The sequence below is a fragment of the Neolamprologus multifasciatus genome, chromosome 15 (assembly GCF_963576455.1).
Source record: "Neolamprologus multifasciatus chromosome 15, fNeoMul1.2, whole genome shotgun sequence".
In the NCBI taxonomy this organism is placed as follows: Eukaryota; Metazoa; Chordata; class Actinopteri; order Cichliformes; family Cichlidae; genus Neolamprologus; species Neolamprologus multifasciatus.
The window spans coordinates 22,967,687-22,993,574 of record NC_140453.1 but is presented as its reverse complement, the minus strand read 5'-3'; the positions used below and the strand labels follow the sequence as shown (position 1 = coordinate 22,993,574).

Sequence of the window (25,888 nt, the reverse complement as noted above, 5' to 3'; positions counted from 1 at the left end):
CATGATCTTTCGGCTTTGGCGCTGGTAAATTTCTATTGGGGTGGGGTCAGGGAAAGCATCCCCAGAGCTACCGACTGTGGCAACTCCTTTTGGTAAGGAGCAGCCGACAGTAGCTTTCTAGTAGCGACTGTGCAGCATTCAGCTGTCGGAGACAGACATGAAGTCACGTTGCCTTGTGAAAATGTGATAGATGGCAGTACCATTTGGATCTCTGGGGTTCAAAAAACTCTGCACCCACAGAGCTGATGAAGACTGGAGGAGAAGCTGAAATTAAATCTCAACAGGGCAAATGTTATAGCAAACTGTTCCCTGGTTATAAAGAACATCACATATCAGAATGTCGGTCGTCGTGTCTGCAGACAGCTCAACAAATGAGGAAACACATGAGGTGGTCCAGGGGCAGCGCTCGATGTCATTTTAAGTGGGCCAAAATGGCTTTTCCTTCATAATGTAGGACATAGTAGCACAAAACATAACAAAATGAGCTCTTTTCTTCAAATTTCACTTCTTGTCTTATAGCCATCATGAAAGACTTCGCATTCTTAACACATACACATGCAGTGCCATTTCAGTAATGGTGTATGAACTGTAAACGAGTACAAAAATGACTTTAGCCAGCCTAAAACACCATCAACTCCAAAGATATGTTACAAGGAGCAACCAAATTGCTTTTATTGTTCTATCAGTGGCTCAAATAACAACACTGCCATCGCCATTTTACCTTTGCAGCCTTCATTCATGTGGTGGATCTCTAAGTTGGCATATCAACTTTGAGAAACACTGCCCTAAACACAACCAGCAAGAGAAAGTGGGACTATAAGAATCAGCTAGTGGTAAAACCAAACATGAATAAATACAAACTAAAGCCTCCTGGCTGGTGAACCTAACACTTCGAGCTATCCAAAAACGGTTGTATCTCTTCATGGCCAATATTCCCAGTTGGTGCACCAACACCAGAAGACGCCTTGTGTCTAACAAAGGCAGAGGAAACATTAAGTGATGCTCTGTGATTTGAACACACTGGGTCTGTGCTGGAATTATAACTGACATCGTTTGCGGTTTTCAGAAAATTCCAGCTCAGGAAGACGAGCGCCATACGAGACATTGGCATGACACCGACATTTGCAGGTTTACGTAACATCTGAACATCTGACAGTCTTTCCCTGTGATGTCACACTGTCAAGTCAGACCGACACGACCTCATCTGAACTGCCCGCCTGCATGTCTGTCCGTCTGTCTGTCTGCCTGCGGTTTATTAAATCTAAGCTGCTGCCAAGACTGCCATCAATCTGATTACCTCACTCTGATCAATGGAGGTCACACACACACACTCACACACAGACACGATGCAGAAGGCTTCATCACAGTCTATTGTGGAGCCTCGAATGACTCATAGTGTAAAAATCACAGACGCACACACACTCTCTGGATAAGGACACACACATTTTCAGTGATTCAGTGTGGGTAGATTCTGTTTTCTATGAAGAGTGTGTGTGTGTGTGTAAAATCATTCATGTTAGCAGAACGACAGCTGGTTTCTGTGGAGTCCGACTCAGAGCGTTGATTACCGGAAAACTTAGTAATATTTTTTCCATCTTTTATGACCTCTGACCCCTGAAACATCTCTAATCTTATCTCACAGCTGGAGTCTGTCTGGGTGAAAAACTCAATCTAATCTTAATTGTTAGGCTTCCTTTCATAAAAAAGTTAAAAATGATTCAGAGAGTCACCTCAGATCCGGTTGGATGTTTTCTGTTCCTTCACACACACACACACACACACACACACACACACACACACACACACACACACACACACACACACAAATTCAAGCAGGAGTAATGATTGTGGATCTCTGTAGCCACTCATGATCTGCTTTGTCTGCTTGTTACAGATCATTAAAGCTTCACACATTGACTGCATCCACTCATCATCCTGTCAGTCACTCAGCCCCGCCCCGCTGCTCTTTGCCACAGAGGTGAATGATGGGAGGTGGAGAAGTCGTTAGCGGCCAAATCTGTGTCTACATGATGAAAAATGACAATTCGATTGCGATTTGGCCACGTGAGCTGTGAGCTGGTATCTAACACGTCGGTTTCTTGCTTTTAGAAGCAAAGTGTTGTTTTTGCTCCAGTAAACCTGCTGAAGGTTGGATAAGATTTCCTTACTTCACAGACATACTTACTTTTATTCATTTTTAATTTTTATTTACTTGGATGGTTGTTTCATTTGAGTGCTTTCTGTTCTAACAAATGTTTCACTTCGGTTTGTAATAGTTTTAGTCTTTATGTAATTTGCATAGCACTTGTCAGACAAGCCAGTTGTCAAAATTATACTATATTATTACACCTGAGTTTTATGCCAGTTAACAGAAACTGGCTCCACTGCCCCAACTTTGTCCAGCTCCTCCTAAGTAAAACAAACAAACAAATAAACACTATAATTTGACACTGAGTTACATTGTAATTAACTTTATGGAATTACCCAATCCAATACCAGTGTTTGATCAATAAGCCAAATTCCTCACTCTGTGGAAGAAACTGGGAATCTTTCCATGACGTTTAGGGCAAGGTTATTTTACCACAAGTACAACAACCGTTTTCCAAGAACGTGGCACCAGTTTACGGTATGGGTCGCCTATTTAACCAACGGGTTAAATAGGCGACCCATACCATATGCGGTAAGGCTAATGTGAATGCCTGGGTCCAAGTCTGCTTGGATACCATTTACTGAATGTCTTTCTTCGGGCTTTCCCTGTCTTGTCTCCGCTATCCTACCAAACAAAGACTAAAATGGTTGCAGTCATTGGAGCTCTTCAGTCGTGTTGACTTACTTAATCACAGTTTGTGTTTAAGCACAAAAAATTGCAGACATACAAAGAGAAGCTGTTGGTGTAGCACAGCTGAAACGCCTCCAAACTGCTGCCACTTTGCTGTTAGGCTCCTCGATGATTTCTCTCACTTGCTTTAAAGGTGCTGCAGTAAAAACACAGAACAGCATGAAACTGAATTTGATAGATCGGGACATTGCCACAGATACTTAGCTCATCAGTGCACTGCAACCTATAGTGTAGTTTTATTGAACTACAATAAGTGCAGATGTCACAATAAAATTCATTTTCACGTATAAACAATTTTTATTTTTAGAAGTTTGATCAGTCAGTCGCCGTACTCAGGCAACTAAGGCTACGTCCACACGTACCCGGGTATTTTTGAAAACGCAGATTTTTCTATGCGTTTGCACCTTTCGTCCACACGTAAACGGCGTTTTTGGTCACTGAAAATGGATATTTATAAAAACTCCGGCCAGGGTGGATATTTTTGAAAACTCCGTTTTTGCATTTACGTGTGGACGAGAAAAACGGCGAAAACGCAGCGTCAAAGGTGTGCGGATTTTTTGACATCACACTGTGCGCCACGTTATTGTTTCGGTGAAATGAATTTCTACAATACTATTACTGTTAATTGTACTCTCTGCAGTGTTTAAATGCTTACATATACACACACAGTTACTGTCCCTCCACACATACCACTCGGTTCTGCTTCTATGCCCCAGCTTTGTTTACTTTTTCCCACCGAGGCTTCTAGACTTCTGATTGGCCAACATTTCTGCACGGTTAGGAATATATCGCCACCTGTTGCTTTGGCATGTTCCTAGCAGCGTTTTCCTTCATTTCTGCCTTTACGTGTGGACAGGATTATTTTTTAAAACGGAAATGGAAAATCTCCGTTTTCAAAAATACCCGTTGTACGTGTGGACGTAGCCTAACATGCAAGCAAGTTTGCATCATTGTTCTCCAGGCTCTTTGTGGTCAGCGCCAGTCTTTGATACTTTTGGATAAAGTAATTACACTACATTGCAGAGTGTAATGTAGTGTCATTATTTTATCCATATAGGGGGACATTATTTAAGCTGGTTCAGCCTTCATAGATTTGCTTCTGTCGCTGCAAGCCTCTTTGCAGCCCACCTCAACTCCTCCGTTTCATGCTACATTTGACTTAATCAGTGTCATATTGATGGTCACTGATGACTGCTCTGTCTTATTTTTTGGTCTTGCTCATGCTTTCATCACTTTTTCGTGTTTTCTTGTCTGAACATGTAAGTACTGGAAGTTTCAGAATACAGCCAGACTTTCAAATCCACCTTACTGCAGACAGAACTCCCGTCTTGCATCTTTTGGAGAGCAGTTCCTGCTCTAACATCCAAATTTGTGTTAATCAAAATTGACTTGATGCATGCTCAATCATCCAGGTAAGGAAATCCCAAAAAGTTCATTCTGTTCATTTGGACGTAGGTGAAGAAGTCCCTTGGATGAGTGACGACTTGTTTCTCCCACTGAAAACATTCCAGATGAACAGAATCAACTTTTTTGGGCATCAAAATGAACGTTTAGCTTTGCTTCCTGTTTATGTTCTGGAGTGTTCATTGTAAGAAGCACAAGTTACTGTACATGTTCTTTACACTCACACTTATCTTGTTATTAAGAGCCAAAAACAGCACACTCAAAGTGTGTACTTTGTTACTGGAAAACAGCATAGAGTAATGATTCAGACTGACACTGCTGGACTGGGTTTGGAAGTAGTTTTGTTTCAGTAAAGTTGGAAGTTTATTGTCAGGGATCAAAACTTTGTGCTGAGCCTTAGCAGGAAGTAAGAGCCTTCCTTAATTCTTCCATATCCCTAAGTAAGCTTTAGAGAAGACTAAACCTCAAGATAAAGTTATTTGAAAATGAAGATCCTGAATGTCCATCGAGCCAAATCCTTCACGTTCAGTACATTACCCTGTGGAGTTTTTTCTGCATCCTTCAAGCCTCCTCCTCAACACGAACCTGAAAGAAATCGAGCTCATGTTACTGGGAAAAAAAATCCAGATATCGAGAAGCACGACTTGTTGCTCACAGTCATCCTGTTAAGAATTCATAGCATGTTAAGATGCTGACTTACATAAGAGTGCTGCGAGTTTCTTTGTGAGATGAAAGCAGGATTATAATATAGTGATCTGATGACTCACTGACACCCATGAGTTAATGTTGGCCTTTAGCCTTTTGGCATTTTATGACCTTCTGCTGTATCTCTTTTATCAGTTTTTCAGTTGTCTAACAGAAACAGACACATACCTGCATGTCAGTGATTGACAACCACTGCCGTATGGGATCATTTGAGGCCAAATTCAGCTTTTAAAACTGTGTCCGTGTGTGGATCTTCATAGTTATGAAGTGAATAATGTTTGACAGAAGCTGTTCCAAGGGCTGAGGAGGAGTTTTATCTCCTCTAAAGTGCTGACGTGACACCTCAGACCTGGTCATCTAACTGGAAGAAGGAGGAGGGCGGCAGGGTGTTTGTGTCCAGGTCTGAGGATATGAAACATGGCACTTCAAATTCCCACATTTACAGGAGGGCACATGGAGTGCAGCAGGGTTAATTATGGCCAGCACACCCTGCAGGAGAGTCAGGTCTTTGGCAAGCCCATGTGTGAAGTGGGCTCATGTATCCGTACATTTATGAAAAAAATTACGCCGAGGCAGAAAACTGCATTTATTTCCGAGCTGCGGTTACCAAGAGCAAGCGTAACAGGCTTTTGTTCATATTTTGCGAATTATAAAAGTGATTTTACTGAAAAAAGTAGCTTGGAAATTATGAAAATAATAATGAGCTTCAGTCCTGTAAAAAGTCATTAAAATGACTCCACTGTGAACAGCAGCAGTGGAAAATGACTCTCACAGTATTTTTACGTCTTTTAAACACAATTCTCCTGATTAGCCTCTCATACTTTTACTTAAATATCTCAACAGCTCAACCTCACCTTGCAGCAGAGTGATTTTACTCTGTGATATTTGCCTGTCACGCGGCGCGGAACGCTTCTCGATCGACTCGAGAAGATCGTTTTTTTGTTTGTTGTATTTCGCCGTTCGAGCTTTTGGATTCTGCTGTGCCTGAACCTGCAGTTCACAATGAGCTGCTGCTTCTCAGCCTCTCTCTGTGATTGGTCAGAGGTTAATTGACGCGGCTAATCACCCGATCAGTCCAGTCTCCATGGAAACCAGAATGGAATGAGGGAGGTGATGAACGAGGAGTCGAGGCCTTCACACCAGGCTTAAATGCTGCAGCTTTTTTTTTAATAGTGTCTGTTTACACCACAAACTGTACTGCAGTACTGTTTGTGCACCAGTGTAACAGAGTGAGGGTCTGCTCTGTCCTTCGTATCAGCTGTCAGTCCTAATAGCACGAAAATATTTATCTCCAGCAGGCTGTGAGTGCAGAGGTTGAGTAAATGTGGTCATCTTTTGTAGACACACCTTTACTGTGTTAATATGAACTTTCAGAAAATACAATGGTTCAGGTGAATGAGCAGGTGGATCTCCACTTGGCTTCTTGCTATCTTTCCTTTATTCCTCTCCACTGTCTGTGTCAAAATCAAGACAAAATTCCTCAAAATAAATCTTAAAATAATAATAGAAATAGCATGGAGTGAAATAGCTATACATAATGTAATCTGCTTATGCACAAGATGTTCTTTGACGTTAGCGTCCTAACGCATTGCCTGCTGATAGGAAATGATCCTGTTATTGTAGGTTTGTCAGACTCTGAGATCTTCTCATTGGGACCTTTGTGTTCTCTGGCCTTTTCTCACTTCTCACAGAGTAACCCTGTTCGCTAACCGTTGCATCAGGCTACAGATGGTAAAGGATAGCTTATGTATCCATGAGCCACAGAGAGCAGCTTGGACAAATAGCACTATCTGATGCCACAGGAATAATACGGACTGCAAATATAGCCCATTCCAATGCCTGGATGCCCTTTAGATAAGCAGAAGTTTTGGCATCTGTGCCTTGATGAACTGGAAACTCAATGCAGGGACACGACAGCGTCTTTTAACAAGCTACAAAATCCTGATTAGGAGGCTTGAAGTGTGGCGGTGGAGTCGGTTGCAAGTCCTTCACCTTCGACACCTTGGTTCACGTCTCGTGGTTTTATTTTCAGTCACTTTTTTTCTTTTGATTTCACTCGCTGATGTTTGAAGAAATTAAAAATAGGGCTGGTCTCACAAGTGAATTCGTTTTGGTGGATGTCCTGATTATCACAGGTTTAGACACAGAAATAAAAAGATTGCTACAATGAGTTAAGAAACTAATGTGAACACTGGCTTTATGGTACTTTATTATTATTGTTGTTAGACAACTTCTGGGACTGACTCTGAGAGACACTGACCATTATTTTTTATGCCTATGCATGGTTAATATGCTTTTAATTGTTGAGGACTGTCTTGCTGTGGACTACAACTGCATGGCTGCTCAATCAGGCTTTAAAATATGAAAAAAATAGAACGGTTAATTAAGACGTTCTGCAGAAATTTCATGCCAATCCATCAAACAGCTCCACTGATATTTTGGCAAGACCTTAAGTGGTCAAGCAGCTGCCGTCGGCTCTAGACTCGCACGGCTCACATAAATAATATTTTATAGGTCACCAATAAAAGCAGTTTACATCTAGAATAATAAAAACATTCTGCAATGATATGAAGACAAACACGAGGCAGCACTGCACCTCTCTCTCTCTGTTCATTTGTGCTGTTTGGTTTGTGCACTGCAGCATCACATCACACACCAGGTGTTTCTGTTTGTTGGGTTTGTTAAAGTTCTCTGCTGTAATAAAACACAGAGCTGCTGTCTGGCTCTGGCACAAACACACACCTCACCTGGCTGCCTGATCTGTGTCTGTGTGTGTGTGTGTGTGAGTTTGTTTGGACTCACAAACATTTGCCTGTGAGTGTTTGGATGTGTGCAGCAGATTCTCTACTCCAGCCTGAAACTGGAGCAATTTTAGGGAGCGATGACAAATGATTTACAATCATTTTTAGGTATGAAAGTGGGTCCTCGGGTTGTTGAGTGATTTCCTGTCCGTCTGTCCATTCATCCATTTTCAGCTGCTTATCTGCAGTCGGGTCAAAGTGGCAGCAGACTAAGCAAATTAGTCCACACGTCCATCTTCCTGGCAATATCTTCCAGCTCCTCCTGGGTGATGTGGGCGGCATTTCCAGGCCAGATGAGATAAATCATCTCTCCAGCGTGTTCGGGGTCGGTTCTGGAGTCTCCTACCAGTTGGTTGGGTCTGGAAATCCTCCAATGGAAGCCACCTAGGAGGCATCCTGAAACACGTAAATTGGCTCCTTTCTGTAGCTCCTCACTGTGTGAGTCCAGCCACCCCGTGGAGGAAAATTATTTCAGCTGCTTGTACTTTCTGATCTTTCTTTCAGTCACTACTCAGAGCTCATGACCGTAGCGGAGGACTGAAACCGATCGAAAAGTTAAGCCCCTCCTTTGACATTTTTGAGCTTGAATTCCTTGTCTTCGGGTTGTTCTGTCGTTTTCTTTAATTGCTGGGAATTACTTTATACACTCTAGGTTGAAGTAAGTGCAGCAGGACTTTTCCATTACTTGTATCAAAAATCCCTCAGCTTGGCGTAAAACCCAGGACTTCAAACATTTTGCTTCAAAGGTGGTCCCAACTTCAATTTTAAAGCACTTTTTTGTGGTACTGATTGATTTTCAGTCATACGCCAGGCATGTACAACTCGTCAGTTTTCAGCCCACTCTTGTGTACTTGAAGGGTCTCTATGGCTTCATTACACATAGTACAGTTATTGTACAAAAACATCAGCTGATTCACGTCTCATTCTCTCACAGTCTCTTTAACAGCTCAATCCAGGCTCTGCACATGATCAGGGGTCTCTGGCTCCTCCCACCAGGGTGCTGAACAAATGCAGTTCATGTTATGGATACAGTAAGCCACATGTTTCCTGCAGTACACGGTTAGCATGCATACAACCCTCCTGAATCTCTTTTGTGTGCATGCACGAATGCCACAACGTGACTGGTTCATGTGTTTCAAGGATCGGTTTTTGATTGGCTCGTTGGGGGGGCAGGCCATCTCTAAGTGCCATGCCTCTCCTTTCTAATGTCTATGACATTGCACCCTATGGTGTCTTGATATAGAAAGTAAATGATTTGATGGTGCTTGCTCCGCCTCCTTCATGATGTTCTCACATTGTATTGAACTTTGGCACAGTTTTGCTAAAAAAATAAGCCCGTCACAGATATAGTTACTAAGTGCTGCGATGGCTTTGACCTACAGGGCAATCTGCAGCCACCATTTCTTTTTAATGTGGCACCTTTAGATTGTTTTCAGGCAAAAAAAATAGTGAAACAAAAATGAGAACACCGGTACGTGATGTACATTTCTGCTGTAACCCAAAAGTGCGTGAAACTCGAATGAATTTGTGTGCATTTGGAAGACTGTGTGTGTGTGTGAGGGTACACGCTTTATATTGAAGTGTGTTCCTCAGTATAGGGGAGCTCTGCATCATATTGTACCAGACAGGCAGAGTGTTGGACTGAATACTAAGCAGCAGGAAGCTCCTCTTCACACAGCGCCAATCCAGCCATATAGGACACAGTGACACATACACTCGCTGGCTGAGAGCTTCTATTTCTTTCCATTTTTCACTTTACTAATTCAGGTTGGTCTTTCATAGCAAAATTAATGGACATCTAAGAGGCACACTGTATTATTACACGGTAATTACTACTCCATAGCTTAATATTGCTTATTAATAGACAACCAAACACATATGTTTGTATGCCTCTTCTTTCAGGGGTTTCATAAACATGCATTTTATAGCTAATAACCTTATTAAAACCACAAGATAGTGAAATTATGAAACTTGATGTTCCAAAAAGGCTGCTATTTTAAAATAATATACATTTGCAAACCTACAGTGTATCCTATGAAAACAACACACTTTTCCTTCCAGCTGAGTCCTTTCAAATGCCGTGTGACTTTCAGAAGTTTCTAAGAAAATGCGGGAAGTTCCTCATTTTCTAATGTAATTTTCCAACTTGGTGTCATTGTAAATGTTCCTATTTATGTCATAGCTCTCAAAAAATAAATTTCTAATGATTTCAAATATGCCCTTCTTTTTGAAAATGTTTTTCCTCACTTGCAAACGTCTATGACAGCCTTTCTTTCTCCATAATTCTACTGTCTTCACCAAAAATGATGCTATATGAAAATATCCTTTTTCATATAGCATAAGATTATTGGATAATATTGATATCAGAATTTCCCCATTTTCCCAGTAAGTCCTTTAATGTTATTTCTTCTCTCCAAAAATCTGATAAATTATAACTAAAAAAAAATCACAATTCAAATTAATTTTTAAAAATGCTGTTCACCAAAATCTGTTTTCTTTCCAAACACAGTCTGTTCTGACTCTACTCAAAATCTCCCCAATTTGTAGAGATACTCTCACTTTTCAGAAATAAGAATAAGTTATAATAAGTTAACTTAAAACGTTCTTCTTTCCTTCCTTTCTGAAATGTTTTTAAATTGTTCTGATTTTTTCAGAATTAAAAATCGGTTTCCACAAAATCTCCTCAATTCCTTGTTTTCAGAAGTATTTTTCTTCTCCCTGTTATAAAGAAGTCCTTGTCCTCATTCAACAGAAGGCTTCTCTTATTTCAATAAGTCCTCTTTCCAACAACATTTTCATTATCCTTGACTTATAATAATGCCCTTCCCCTCAAGAAACAGAAAAAGAAAAAGAAAACAAAAATAATAAAATGTTAAAATCAGTTTCCCAAAATTTGACATTTTGTCTCATTCTTTTCTTATTTACCAAAACATGTTCTCGATCAAAAATACAAAAATATTACAACTTTCCTCACATATTTTAAAGTCTCATCATAGTTTAGCAATTTCTAAAAAAGCTCACACTTTCCACTTAATGTCTTTCATTCATGTCAGTGTCAAAATGTCTGTAATTCCTCTCTTTACAGTGTTTCTTTCACTCTTCTCGTTATAACGACTTGCTGTTTAACAATTCCAGATGTCCTCCCTTTTCAATAATGTTTTCCTTTTCCAAAAAAAGTCTCTGACTTCCCCTTCCTCTTATTATTCTATTTCACATTATTGTTATTTTGTCCCAGTTTTCCTCACTTTCCAAAACTACTTGTTATTTCCCCCTTCATGCCGTCTACGAATATACCTCTCCACAAATCTCCTCACTTTCCGGAAATGTCCTCACAGTCCTGAAAGTCCCCGTGTCCAAAACCTGAGAAAGACACAGAGAACCACAAAGAGGATGCAGCCTATAGAAATGCACATTCATAAAGACACAGTAGTGCGGTTAGCGCACCCTCTGCACGCGCTCAAACTCACATTACTGCGCACACATTAAGCGTGCAACCCACTCAGTCGTATAGTTTCCAGGGAGGTGGAGGAATTTTTTTTCGGCTCAGCTCTTCACAGCAGAGGGAGGGAAGACTGTGTTTGATGTAGGGCGCGTTGGAGCGCCCTCAGTGAAGTGGCGGCCTTAGATGCACCCAGCCTCGGTATGCTGTGGAAACATAATGGGAGCTGGTTGAGAGTTCAGGCGAGGCTGTCCAGAATTTACATTTATATTAAGGCTGCAAACCCCCCTGAGCTGCACTGCAGCCGAGGAGAGACGCACTCGGAGCTGCTGTGTTCACGTCTTCATGATCAAACTGTTGTTTCACTCTTGTTTCGCTTCGTCTTATGTTGCTCTTTGCATTGAAATGCTCGCAGCAAGATGCTGTGGAGATTTTTGGGGGGCTCATTTCAGCCCAAGATGTGGTTTTTGCGTTGCTTAAAATGTCAAAAAGATGCAGTGCATTGGTTCGGTTGGGATTTTACTGATCTCAGCGCTGCATTAATGGTTTTTTAACATTGCATCATATTTCACAGAAGAAGCACATTATGAGAATCTTAAACATTGCCCTAAATCACTCCCAGTTTCATTTATCATACTGTGTGCTATAGTCATACTATACTTTCTCTGGCATCTAAGTGGCCCTCAACAATTCCCACAGTGGACAAGTTAGTGTTGATGGCATGCACTCAGCTTTCTGCTACCTATTTAAAAATGCAGTACATCATATAAGAGATTTCTTCCTTCGGCTGCTCCCTTTGAGGATCTCCAGAGCAGACCATCAGCCTTCATCTCACCCTGTCACACCAACCTCTGTATGTCCTCCTTCACTACATCCATGGGTTTTCTCTGTGGTGTTCCTCACAACAAAATAAGATCAATAAAAGGTTTAAGGCAAAGAACTTGACCTAAAATGAATCTATTCTGATATTTAACTATATTTAACAATATTCCAGTGCAATCCTTGACCTGCTATGATGCACATGAAGATGAAACTAATGAGGAGAGGTAGTAGTTTTGTTACATAAAGGCGTAAAGGGTTCAATTTAATGGATTCTGGCCAGATGAAATCTACTCGATTTGTAATAACAAGCATATTTTTCTTAATAATTAATCATTTCAGTTCAATTTTATTTATTCAGCGCCAAATCACAACAACAGTCACCTCAGGGTGCTTTATAATCTAAGGTAGACCCTACAATAATACATACAGAGAAAAACCCAACAATCATATGACCCCCTATGAGCAAGCACTTTGGTGACAGTGAGGAGGAAAAACTCCCTTTTAACAGGAAGAAACCTGGTTAAGAAATGTTAGAGATTAATAACAAGTATGATTCAGTGCAGAGAGGTCTATTAACTCATAGTGACTGAAGAAGAAATACTAAATGCATCATGGGAATCCCATTATCCCATTATTTCAATAAAATGATATATATATATATATATATATATATATATATATATATATATTAGGGGTGCAACGATACTCGTATCGATATCGAACCGTTCGATACAGTGCTTTCGGTTCGGTACGCATATGTATCGAACGATACAACATTTTTAATTTATTTTATCAACTTTCCTTCTGACGATGCTGTCTGTGTTGAGCGCTCAGTGGATCTGCGCTCGACAGTGCAGCCTAGGCGGAGTAGTCGAACACAGATTCACTGAGCGCAGGGCAAGCTAGCGAGACAGAAGCTAGGCTCATTGCAACATGGCAAATTGAACCTCCCCCACCCTCATTCACATCTGGCGTTTGGAACTATTTTGGTTTTCATGTGACGTATGACCCTGAAGGTAAGCGTGTCATGGACAAAAGTAAAACAGTATGTTGGATGTGCCAGCAATGCTCAATTGGTGGGAACTAGTGTGTTAGCGCAGTTAGCTCGTTAATGTGTTGACGTCTTCCAGCCCCACTCATGAGGTGATCCGCGGTAGCTCGTTAACGGAGATTTGCCGTGTTGTGACATTAATGTCATTTCAGATTAACGCTGACAGCACTAGTGGGAAGCCCAGAAGAAGCGTATAGTATAGCTTTTATTTTGGAAAGAGACATTTCTCCATAATAAACTCTCTTTTCCAAGATGAGTGATTCCTCAATCAGATACAGGGCTCGCAAAATCGCTAGCCCGACGTCCTGGGGCTTTTTTTCCAGTCGGGCTACCAAAATCTATCTCTGCCCTGCCCGTCGGCCTATCGTAGGAAGGAAAAATATATGTCAATGCTTTTGCATTCTTTCGGAAATGTAGCTGGGTAATTATGTCATTGGCATCGGCCACTGTCAATATGTGACATACTGAAATCGCGTTTGAATTTGCGCTTGTTTTCTGCTTTCACTTTGCAATCGCGTGAACTGTGTATAGAGAGCGACAGTACTGATTGGTGAGTGATGATAATTTGCGCACCAATTCCTCTGACATCGTCTTATCAATCGTTAGCTTACTATGCAAACATGACAAGTGAAATCTCCCGCAGCTTAAACATGTGAGAGGTTGATCGCGCAGAGAATCGCTGAGCGTTATGTTAGTGCGTGTGTAAAAGCAGCAGGATATATATTTTAGTTCTGCTGAGCCAAATAAGACAGGTCAGGGTGAAGAAGTGACAAAACGCAAAAGTTATGACAAATCAGACTATAAGACAAAAAGAAAGTGCAGCTTTATGGTTTCATGGACAAAAGAATTTCTGTGGCTGCAATATGACGAGCTAAATAACCAGGGCTGCACATAAGTGGTCCGCAGGTGCGCATTCGCTGTCAAAATAAAAACCTGCACAAGATAAGAAGTTGCAACGTGTGTTTGCGTACATAAGATTTTCAGGCGGAGGACAGACATTTGTTTAGAACTCTTAAAGATGTCGAAGAAGCTCCTTTAAGCAATTACTGTGATGTTCCTCCACCTCCAAAGAAATGTCAGGAGTCCGAACCACAAAAGAAGCGCGTATTCTCGGAAAAGTGGTTGCAGGAGGTGAGCTGGCTTCAAACAAATGATGAACGCACAGAGATGTGGTGCAGAATGTGCCGTGAAAATTTAATAAATGACAAATTAATAAAAAGGCATGAACATTTTTTTGTATCGAAAAAATATCGAACCGTGACACCAAAGTATCGAACCGAACCGAACCGTGAATTTTCTGTATCGTTGCACCCCTAATATATATATATATATATATATATGTATATATATATATATATATATATATATATAGTTATATATAGTTATATATATAGTTATATATATTTCAATTACATTTTACTAAAAATGTTTTTGCTTCAAGAATATTTTTTTAAGTGTGAAACAGGAAGTGGAAACAAGGGAGGCAAGCAAAAGTACCACATGTTCAAAACCGATGGAGACAAAGTATATAAACATGAGAAACATGAGAAGGAATAACAAATCAAAACAGTGACCAAATTTGGTTTTACTTTCAAACCCTAACAGAATATATTTACTGTGAAAGTGTAAAAATAAAAAAATATATCTGTGGTTCAGTGTAGGACTTGAAACGTGATCTCTGGTGTGATCGATCTAATTATTCTTGCCTCGTGCTTCCGAAACGTCGAGTTTTGAGCCCTGCAAAATCTCAGCTTCGTCTACATGTGCAAAACTCAACAGATGTCGATGCGGCCTGATGAGAAATGTGTTGATGGGAAGGAATTCAAGCCTCGAAAACACATAAATACCACGACTGTTTCAGGAACACAAATGTCTGCCTGCAGACACCGACGCCGACGCGTGCAAAGTCATTAGGAGAAGACCTTTCGTGCGCAGTTTCAAAGTGCTTTTCTTCTGCGTTAAAAACGGGGAGGCTCTGACCCTCTTTTAAAGGTGATCGATGTCGAGGCGTGGGGGAGTTTTGGGTTTTTGTTACTTGCTGACTAAAATGCTGCTTGTGCTCAGATGCTCCTTAGGAGTCATAGTTTTTTATGCCTTTACATAGACTTGCACCTTTTTTTAATCAAACGTGCAGGGAGATGCTCTTCTTTTATGCTGATAATTCAGACAGGTATGTCTTTGAAGTGCGTTATCCTTCCAGGGGTAAGATTTCTGTGTAGATGGCCTTATTATCCATAATTTGCAGGTCATGCTACGGGTTTCTGAAATGTGTTTAGCAGTGACTTTCAAGGACCTCTCTTGAGAAACACCTAATTGACTGGATGAATTAAATCTCACATTTGAAAATATCAGTGAAATGTTTAGACGGTGTTTGGCACCAGTCTCTCGAGTCGTGAAATGTCATTAGGCTTCATAATTATACATTTCACAGAGACAATGAGGTTCGCCACCTTTCCACACACACTGTCTCGCTAAAGGAAACTACCTCAGAGCAAATAGCTGCAGACAACAAAAGTCTGGCAGCAGAACTGAGAGAATGTTGTGTTTTTTGTTTTTTTGCAGATCATGACTCTGGAAGATGGTGTCTGAGATTTGAATTTGAAGTCTAAAGCTACAGGACCAACAGCAGATACAGAGGTGCCACACTGAGCTACAGCCAGGTATCGTCACAACTGACTTGTGTTTCTATTTTTTTTGGCTCAAAGTATGGCGGTGGTTGCATTTTATAGTTGATTTGTTCTGATCCTGGGACTAAAACCTCAGAAATCCTAATTCCAGCAGCAATCTGATGATAAAATCTGCAATTAAACCATTTTTTGTGCACAAACTCAACACAATTTCAAGAGAGTCAGATCAGATGGGCTTTCTCTCACCTAGTATTCAGCAGGAAACAGGGAGCTCCAGAGCTAGCAGGTTAAAGACCGACTGATTAGTGTGTCTACAGGGTGTGTATGGTTGTAATGGCTTCAGTAGTCCATATAAAGAGTTGTTCAGAGTGGTTTCCAAGTGGTGGTTTGAGTGGTTTTATATCAGCCACATGACAACAAAGAACCTAAACCGAAATCTTAAGATAGAGTAATGCATTAAATCCTTGCTGTAGTTGGTGATATCATTATTTGCAAACTTGTGCACTGGTGTGTTTGGGTTCCTCTGCAATCACAAGAAGCTGAACAACAGCTGAAACACAGGAAGGAGAGAAGAAATCAGGGCTTATTGAGTCTAAATGTTCAGCAGATGCTCACTCCGCTGCACTATTACATTTTCTTTTAGGAGGTTTGGTCTTTGTGGTAGTTAATATACCTTAATGTGTTTGCACAGACAGACCTATTAGGATTCTTGGCGTGCAGGCCAGGCTACAGTTTAGGCTGGGGTATAGAGTGACGCCGTAGCCTTTATCGTGGGTTTAATGCAGAACTATAAATCATGCATTCAGCTGTTTTACTGCAGAACTGTCTATATGAATGAAATGTTACTTTAACATATCCACATTAGCTTTTTGTTTGCACTATTTAGTCTAAACAGTATCTGTCGGAGCTTTTGGAAACTTAGCTTTCCCGCTTGTAATTAATGACTTTGATGCTGATGTGAATGCTGCAAATGGGAATTAAAGTCCTCGTGTCTCCAAGGACAGCTTAAAGCAGAGGTGGCACAGTGCCTCACGGAAATATGAACACAACTACTTCTGCCACTGCAGTTTCAGGAAGCTAACTCGTTTTCCCTCTGCAGATGGAGGTGAATGCAGTTGAAAAACGCCATCGAACGCGATCCAAAGGAGTCAGAGGTATGCGTCTGTCCATCTGCCTGTCAGGTTTTACAAATGTTTTCTTTCTTTTTTTTGCCAGCGTGGCTCAAGACTGCTGAATGAATCACTGTGTATTAGGAAAAAGCCAATTTAGACATCTAATATGTTAGCTGCTACTGTCCCAAAACTTTTATTCACACAAATTTGAATGTAACAAATCTTTCAACATCTATTCCTTGTGAAAAGTCTCCATGTCAAAGTGTCCCTGTGCAAGATATTGAACTCCAAATTGCCTGTGATGCATCCATTGCAGTGTGATTGTGTGCATGATAAAGGACATATAATAAAGAGATGTATGAATGCATGTGTGTGTGTGTGTGTGTGTGTGTGTGTGTAAGCGGGTCAATGTGGTTTGTACCTTAGAAAGATCTCTAAGGGCTCAGTTAAGGTAGAAAAGCACAATGATGCCTGAAAGCAGGACCCAACCTGTTAACCTGTTAGGTTTATGATATATAAACCTAATCCTGCACGCAGGATTAGGTTTAGCAGGATTTTTAGCGTGGGCTATTATTTCTCTTATAATCCTCGGTGACCTTTTGTATTATAAAAAGGAAAGTACGTTTGTCTACAACAGTAAAATTAGAAGATACCTTTCTAGTGATGTCCAGTTAGTAAATGGGTAAATTTGAACATATTTTACAGGTTGTATTTCTGCCTCCACTTCATGCTAACTACAGTGGGATCATCTGAAGCACAATTACAGTGGATGTGTTTATCATTGTTAGCTCGTGACTGTTGAAAGCATTAACATTAATCTTTGTTGTTGTGTCCCTGTCTGCAGCCGCCGTGGAAGCAGTAACACAGGAGTTATTCAGGTAGGTAAACCTCTGCTGATCTCATGCATCCATCACTGTACTGCTCTTTTTTCTTCTTCTTTTTTTATTGCATTTTGGCTTTGTATTGAGGCAGCAGCTAGCATTCATCAAAGAAAATATTACTGAGAGACTTTTCCTGTATAATCAGTTATATGTCATTTCTATCCATCATCTCGCAGTTCTTATTCTCAGGCCCACCACGTCTGCTGCTGGGGTCCAGCCTGTGAAATACAGGAATTGGCCTGATGCAGTACATCAGATTTTTGAGCCTGAGCTGAGCTCGAAGGCGATAAATAAATACCGTCGGTCGCGTGTTAATTTGTCCAACGCTGTGTATTACATGAACAGCTAATTTAAATTAAATGCAGCCAGTAATTCATTAAATTTTGATGACTGACTAGAGAGAATCAGCAGCAGCTCCTGACAGTGACTGCTGAATACCACTGCTACCTGTGTGTGTGTGTGTGTGTGTGTGTGTGTGTGTGTGTGTGTGTGTGTGTGTGTGTGTGTGTGTGTGTGTGTGTGTGTAAATGTGTGTGTGCGAGAAGGGCAGGTTTCTGCTTCACTTAATCTCATTTAGTAAAACTGACAAATATTGGTGTGTGCAGCAGATTATGGTCGAACCCAGTTTGATCCAGGTCAGCGCTTTACTGTAAACAACATGTCCTGCCTGTGCCGCGTGAGCCCGGAGCGAAGGAGCAGAAAACTCGGCGTGATTCACCCGGAATTTAAATCTGCTGGGTGCTGGTGAGGGCCAGACACGGACAGGGCGAAGTCAGCAGTAAATTGTGGAAATGATTCACAGAGTAAATACTGCAAAATATTATAAGAACATCATGACCAATAGCTTAAATGTGTTCGTCAGTTTTATTTCTTCATCACAGTCGTTGACTAATCTGACTAATCTTCAGGGATAAACATGTACAAATAAATTTGTCATTGCGGTGTGATGCGGCAGATTTGGGGGGGAGGGGAGTGAAATGAAAATTCTACCACGACTTAATTTAAATTGCTAAATAAATACATCACATCTGTCAGCTCAGTGGGAATCAGAGCTGCAGCTAATGCTGCACCACAGCGATGAATTTTAACTTTAGCTGCAGTAATTTCTGGGATGACTAATGAGTACAGCTAATGGTGGACATTTACAGTTCCCTGCGGATGGTGTTTTGGTGGACCCCTTGAACTCTCTTCTGGTGTAACCATTGGGCTGCAATTTCAGCTTGTACCCAGGAAATGTCAACATTTGATGAGCACACTGTGGGGACAAACTCTCATCTAAATCCCGGTGTGCCTGATGTGTTTCTGGCTGCAGAAAACAAAAGGAAGAAAGCAAAAATCACACCTGATTGTAATCTAGCTGTTATCCCCTTCAAAGTTGACTCCTTTTGCAGTCCATTTCTGAGCCAAGAACATGTGCTTCCACGATGTGATTTGCATTTCTTCACGCTCCTATTCTAATCTTAGAATGATGAAGCTTAACTGAAGTTTAAAAAGGCAATGTCACACCTCTTATTCAGGTGTTTTCAGCCGCATTGCCACACAGGTATAAAATCAAGAACCCAGCCATAGTCTGCCTTAACCAACTTGTGAAAGAATGTGTTGTTGTAGTCGAGCGTGGTGCTTTAACAGGACGCCACCTCGATGTTTCATGATCAACTGATTTTGATGTTATTAGCAAGTGGAAGTGCTGTGGCAGGATTGGGGAGTGCCAACCTGCACAGAATGCTCTGCTGACTGAACAACTGCAGAGCTCTGAACCTCCTCTGCCATTAACATCAGTACAAATACTGTGTGCCGGGAGCTCTGTGGACGAGCAGCTCCCTTGAGAAGAGCCGGCCAAACAGAAGAAGGATGAATTGGGTTGAGGAGATGAGCTGACTGAACTGACAGGATACGTAAAGTACAACTACAAGATAAAGAAGAATAGTTTTGAAATATGAATCACGCATACTCCAAGAAAAGTATGGAGCTAGTATAATGGGTCCCCTTTATTTGATATTATAATGCATGACTGGATGTTTGGTGGAAAAAAAACAGATTGGGTGAACATTTTTCTGTTTGTGTGTCCGCTTATCTGAGACATACTGATAGATGATAGGAGTGGGAATGGGATACTCCTTTCTTTATTAAAGCAGCCCTGCTGTTGGTAATCAGTCGTTTTCAATCAACTTCAATCAGTGGATTTGAATAATTGCAAACAATAATCAGAGAAACAGAAGATCAGAGGGTGCAGATTTAAAGAAAGCCATTGTATCGCGTCACATAACTGTGTCTAAACTTTAACTTAGGGAGGGTTAGCACACAGCAAGCCTTTCAATCTCACAATGAATCTAAAAATGCTCTTCAGATGAGAGCGACTTGAAACTGATTTCAATAGTACTGTATGTCACTGTGCTGACATCAGTAAGACTGATTATTACACTGTGATCGGGAGAATAATGCTGAAGTCAAAGGCATATTCAGCTGCTGTGGAAACAAGTGGAAATATCTCACCGCAAAAGAGAAACAACATTTTGTAATTTCAAACTCGGGCTCGTTAAGGTTAAGGTCGCACTGATGCATTGTAAAAAACAAAAAGTTTTACCATGTGTGTTTGGCTCTAACCACACACACACACACACACACACACACACACACACACACACACACACACACAAAGCTGTGGTGGGATCAATAATGCAGTGCTATCAGTCTCAGCTCCCACACCGGTTGATGAGCTGCCTCACCTTGAACAAACCATCTCCTTCTCCTCCTCTCCTCTTTCTCCTTCCATTCCTCCTCCATTTGGCTGTTTTTTCCTTCTTCTTCACCTCTCCGTCACACTCTTTTTGTCTTACTACTTCTCATTTTCCCTCTCTTTTACTTCCACTCCTTGTTCCAATTCCTCTCATTTACCTACGTGCAGTCCTACTCTTCTTCCTCCTCTTTAACCTCCTCCCCTCTGTTCTCCACCTCCTCTGCCTCCCTGCGCTCGTGAGCCTCACCTCTATTTTCGAGCAGCTCTCATTTTAGCCCGAGGTTGCAAAGTATATAGATCAGGTGATGTTGGGTGGGTGGAAGGGTGGGTGGAGCTCTGCAGTGCGGGGTCAGAGGTCGTGCTGGGTGTGGAGTCCCTGAAGGCAGGCAGCGTGATTTGGCTGCACGGTCTGCGTGTCTTCACTGCAAAGAGGTCTGAAAGCGTGACTCAGAGCTCGGGAGAAATCTACAGCTGTGATGCAGAAATAAAAAAATTAATTAATTAATAAATACATAAAGAGATAAGAACTGTTAAAGCTGCGGCTGACAGATGAAAATGTTCCACATCTGTCTTAATGAACCAGAACAAATGCTGATAAAAAAAAAAGATGCAAAACATAATTCAGGAAATCAAAATTGGATCACAGATGTGATTTTTAAGGTTTTGTCCAACAGCCAGTGCTTCACAGGGTTTTATGATGCTGCAAGGGAAGACTGATAATCATAAAGGGAACAAGTAGAGATGCACGTGCAAAGTAATCTGCAAACATTGCATGCTTGTGTGTGGGTTTTTTCATGTAATGAGAAGACAAACAAGCCAAATCCCTGGGACAAAAACATCATCTCCTCTTGCTGCGCTGCTTTGCTTCCAGCATGACTAACAACTTTACATCGCTCTGTCAAAGGCCGCTCTCTGACCCAAACACTCGCGTTTCTGTCATGTCCGCTGGATCCCTTAAATTTGAATTTCATTTTGGCAAAGAGGACAGTGTTGCACGGAGCCAAGTCTCGCAAAATTTCCTGCACACTGCACATGAGGTCCATACTGAAATCGCAGGTGCACGCGTGCCTGCAGTCTGAACGGGATATCCATGAAGCAATAAAACAAAGACAGCAGCCATACTGGAAGTGGTCACAAGAAGATGAGACTGAAAGTGATACTGTTAATTTAGATAGGGCACTTTCTTTTCTTTCAGTGGGAGGAGTGGTCCAGTGGTTAGCACTGTTGCATCACAGTAACAGGGTCTGAATCCACCACACTGGCTGCATGGAGTTTGCATGTTTCTCTGTGGATGCCTGTGGATTCTCACCAGCTGCTCTGGTTTTCTACCACACTCCAAAGACGCGTGTGTTAAGTTAACTGGTGATTCAAAATTTTGTTGGTGTGAACTGCGTTAGTTAAGAGGATGGATGGATCCTTCTGGTGGGACCTTCTAAATAAGCTCGTTTTTCAGCAGACAGGTCTGAGTCTGTGGAGTTTTTCTGTATCACAACAGACCATTAGGTGCTGTGGGTCCCAAAGCATGAAATTTCAAAATAGACCTATTATGGTTTTCCTTATTTTCTGCTGTTACAATGGAAAAAATATCAAAACCAAATAACAATCTATTCAGGACATAAACCCCCCAAAAAATCCACACTGAGAAAACAAAAAGTCCACTCCACAAAAAAAGACATATGTATCAGTCATTAAAAATATAATCCCAGCCCACATAAAAATCAGCAAAAGGAAGTTTTGACATGATTAGATCTATGAGTTACTTTTCCAAAAAGATTGTCTTTTATCTTTTGGGTTCTTAAACAACTGAGGTTCATTCTCAGTAGAAACAGCTTTGGTTCGAATGGAATTTCCTTTGAGATAATTTTCTCATATGCCACGCTGAAATCTTTCCAGAATCTTTCTGTGAAGCATCTCAGTACAACTGTTATTAGTTCATAAATATGTCTTTATTATAATAGGTAGATGTTACACTTGTTTGCGATAACCAGTTAAAATTTATTAATCCGTGTAAGCAATGAGCATGAACTGATTTTTGATCTGCTAGTGACATTTCAGCTTCCAAATCTTTTGTTGTGACCTCTCTTGGGAGACAGACACTATCTCTACTTTTAAGATTGGGCTTAAAACTTTACTTTTTGATAAAGCAGTTAGGGCTAGATCAGGTGACCCTGAATTCTCCCTTAGTTCAAGTATGCTGCAATAGGCCTAGGCTGTGGGGGATTCCCATGATGCACTGTTTCCTTTTCAGTCACTATATGTTTATACACCAATCTGCATTTAATTATCAGTTATTATTATCTCTGGCCTCAACCACAACTGGTTGCGGCAGGCTTGTCCTCCCTGAGCCTGGCTCTGCCAGTTTCTTCCTGGCTGTCCTCTTTTTTCTTCCTACTGTCCTCTGGTTGTTGGGGTTTTCTCTGTATTATTGTACGGTCCTTATCTTACAGTATAAAACGCCTTGAGGCAACCGTTATTGTGATTTGGTGCTATATAAAAAAATGTAACCTCTTTGATGAGCAGGATGTAAGGTGATAATAAAATTTAAACATTTGTTTGCCGTCAGTATTTCAGTCAGTTTTTCGGGGCCTAGTAAGTGAATTATGCTTTTATGTACAATTGCTTGTATTTTATTGGCCAGCACTGCACAGTTTTGCTGGAAAAGGTCATCATATTGTGCTGAAGGAAAAAAATAACTGTTATCCTTGCATTTTTGGCTGAAGCCTTTTGTATTGGTGCCCCTGTGGATTTAGAAATGAATGAGGAGGCTGAGTTGAAGCGCTGTTGTCTGTCTGATTGCCGACTGTAAGAATAATCCAATGAAAAGCAGGCAGTGGCCTTGAATTTAGAGGAACTACAATGGAGTCCAATGGTGAAAAAAAAAAAAAACACAGATAAGACAGTCCAGATCACAACAAGCTAAATGTGGACAAATGTGGGATGTTACTAATGCTGAGTTTACACCAGCTTCACACAGTTGTGAGTAGTTTTCCATTTTTACCTTTTCTCTGTGCTAATGTCCACGTTATTCACTTTAAATCTGTATAAATTGTGACTTTGTGGTAATTCACATTTCTTCCCAGTTGTTACTCTCTCTCCTGCAGCATTTACTTTTTAGAACTAGAGCCCCAACACTTGAAAAATGGGATATTGCTGTACAATCTCAAATAATTTTAAAAATAAATCCTGCTGTTCTAAGAAGCCACCTTCTGTGGAGTTCAGAGATGATGGTATAAACAGGATTATGCAGCATTTTTTTCCCCAGAGGATCATCTTGACTTGGACAAAGTAACTGGTGGCAACACAAAGCTGAATAATTTTAAAGGTAGAGTGTTGGAAATCTCACCACTAGATGTCAGTATATTGCAGATTTCATTCAACTGAATTCTGGTTTCCTATCCCTCGAAATTCAAGTGTAAAATCTTAGCTGTGGTGGTGGCCACTGCAGAGCAAGCATGATAACCGGCAGTGACGTAAGTTTGTGGAAAATGTATTTCTTTTTCCTATGGGGCATTTACGAAGTTATGCTGGTGTTTTTAAAATTCATGTTTGAGTTTATGCCTGTGTTTTTTGCAAGTTTGCATTATAATATTTGTTTTTGTTTTTGTTTTTCCTGCAGTATATAAAAATTGGTGTATCTAAAAAATAAAACTATGAAGACACTCAAAATAATTTTTTTTGCATTTACAGTTTTGAGGGATATCTCTCTAAAATTTCTCTAACTAGAAATATGTGTAAAAAAAACCCAAAAACGATTTTTTTTAGTTTATTGCACTTTTTTGCCATTTATGTAGGTATAGACTTGAATGAATTTGGGATAAAATGGTTGTATTGATGTATAGCAACTTGAAGTAATCCCAAAAATGGCACTACAGCATGTAAAAATATAAAGATGAGCTCTGGGTTCTATGGTAGGTCTTAAAGGGTTAAAATCTTTCTCTCTCTGTATTTAATGTCATTTTTTCCCAGCGCTGGTCGGGTTGTCGCATGCCTTTACTTTTTCACTTCTTTGTTGTAGAGGAACCATTCTCAAATGATAAAACTTAGCTATGATCCTTCATATCTTGGGTCTGAAGGTGCAGACAAGAATTTAAATTTTGCCTCCACCACAGGTAAAACACCTACGATTTCTCCTCTCCTACATGTTTTCCATACTGCATATGTGTCTTTAGCCACATACATAAAATGCGGTCCAACTCATCCACTGTATTCAAGATGGTGGAACAACATGGCAGCTTCCACAAAGCGGTGCCCACACCTATGTGTTTTTAATGTATTAATTCTGAGTTTATGAGAGTGCTTCAGTTTATTGGAAGACACACTTACACACTAATCAGTGTATATTTATGTGTACGATATTTGTTCTATTAAATAACCTCAAAAAGTAACTCACTGTACCTTTATACTGAACAAATGTCATGGCCATTAGAGACTGCTTTGTGTACAGAAGTTACTCTTTCAGATTAAAACCCTTGTAAGTGTAGTGGTAACAGGTAATAACATACTTATAAGCATCTATTTAACTTGCATTAATCTGACTGTATTGTAACCTTTATGAGGATATTTTCTCTCAGTGCATGTCATTGATGCAAAAAAGCATACTTAACTGTTAAAAAATGCATAACAGTATGTACACAAGGAGAACAGAAATACTTGTGTATGTAAAAAGTCAGAAAAACACATGTAAGCGAAAGTCTTAAGAAGCTATACAAGCTATAAAAAAACTGCAGCAGGGCATGAATGATAGATATTCCCCAAGCCCTGGATGAACCTCAGATATCATTATATTTTGCGTGCTGGATTGAGATGGTCTGCGTGCGGTACAGGAAAAATAAAATCCAGACTTGCTGAAGGACAGATGATGTTCTGCTTGTTTCTTTCTGACCATGTGTGTTTCCTTCTCAGCTGTCCCACCCCCGGCTGTGATGGCAGCGGTCATGTCAGCGGGAAGTACGCCAGACACCGCAGGTATGAGATGCTCGACATATTTTCTACAGTGTAAATGACGCTCTTAGACACTCTTAGAATAATGTTAGGTGTTGTAATATATTGTCATGTCAGTGTCTTTGAGCTGGCGCTGGTCTTTATTTTCCTTGTGCCTGAGATATGAAGCTGCTTTAAATGAAGCCAGTGCAGCTGAGGTCTGAGGGAGCTCTAAAATGTGTCCTGTATATATGAAAGATTGGGATATCGTCCTAATCAGCACACGTCATCGGCTCGGTCCTGCCGACACTTGTGGAACTAATCATCTTTATTTAAGCACTGGACAGCAAAAAAAAAATCTGTTACAAGGTCCTTTAAACTGAGTATTCAAATAAAATGAAACTGATGATATGAACAGTTGTAAGCTAAAAGACAATTTAAAAAAGGATATGACCTGAAATAAAGTGGAAAAAAATGAATATAGTCAGGGAAATACTTGCATAAATTTTCAACAGTCCATCTTAAAATGGGGTTTAGGAGATGTTAATGA

At 40.5% G+C, this 25,888-nt stretch overlaps 1 protein-coding gene across 10 annotated transcripts in view; it reads left to right on the top strand.

Moving 5' to 3' along the window:
* The window catches only part of myt1la (myelin transcription factor 1-like, a), an 88,877-nt gene that overhangs the window by 6,055 nt on the left and 56,934 nt on the right, over positions 1-25,888 (top strand). For 6 of the 10 annotated variants that reach the window (XM_085134240.1, XM_085134238.1, XM_085134235.1 and 3 more), the window contains exons 1-2: positions 16,782-16,842; positions 17,645-25,383. In XM_085134240.1, coding sequence (XP_084990366.1) covers positions 25,181-25,383 — 203 coding nt within the window. In that variant the 5' untranslated portion in view covers positions 16,782-16,842; positions 17,645-25,180. Of the gene's footprint in view, positions 1-15,623; positions 15,722-16,781; positions 16,843-17,644; positions 25,384-25,888 lie in introns of those variants that run through there. The other 4 variants (XM_085134237.1, XM_085134242.1, XM_085134243.1 and 1 more) reach the window with 1 other exon arrangement.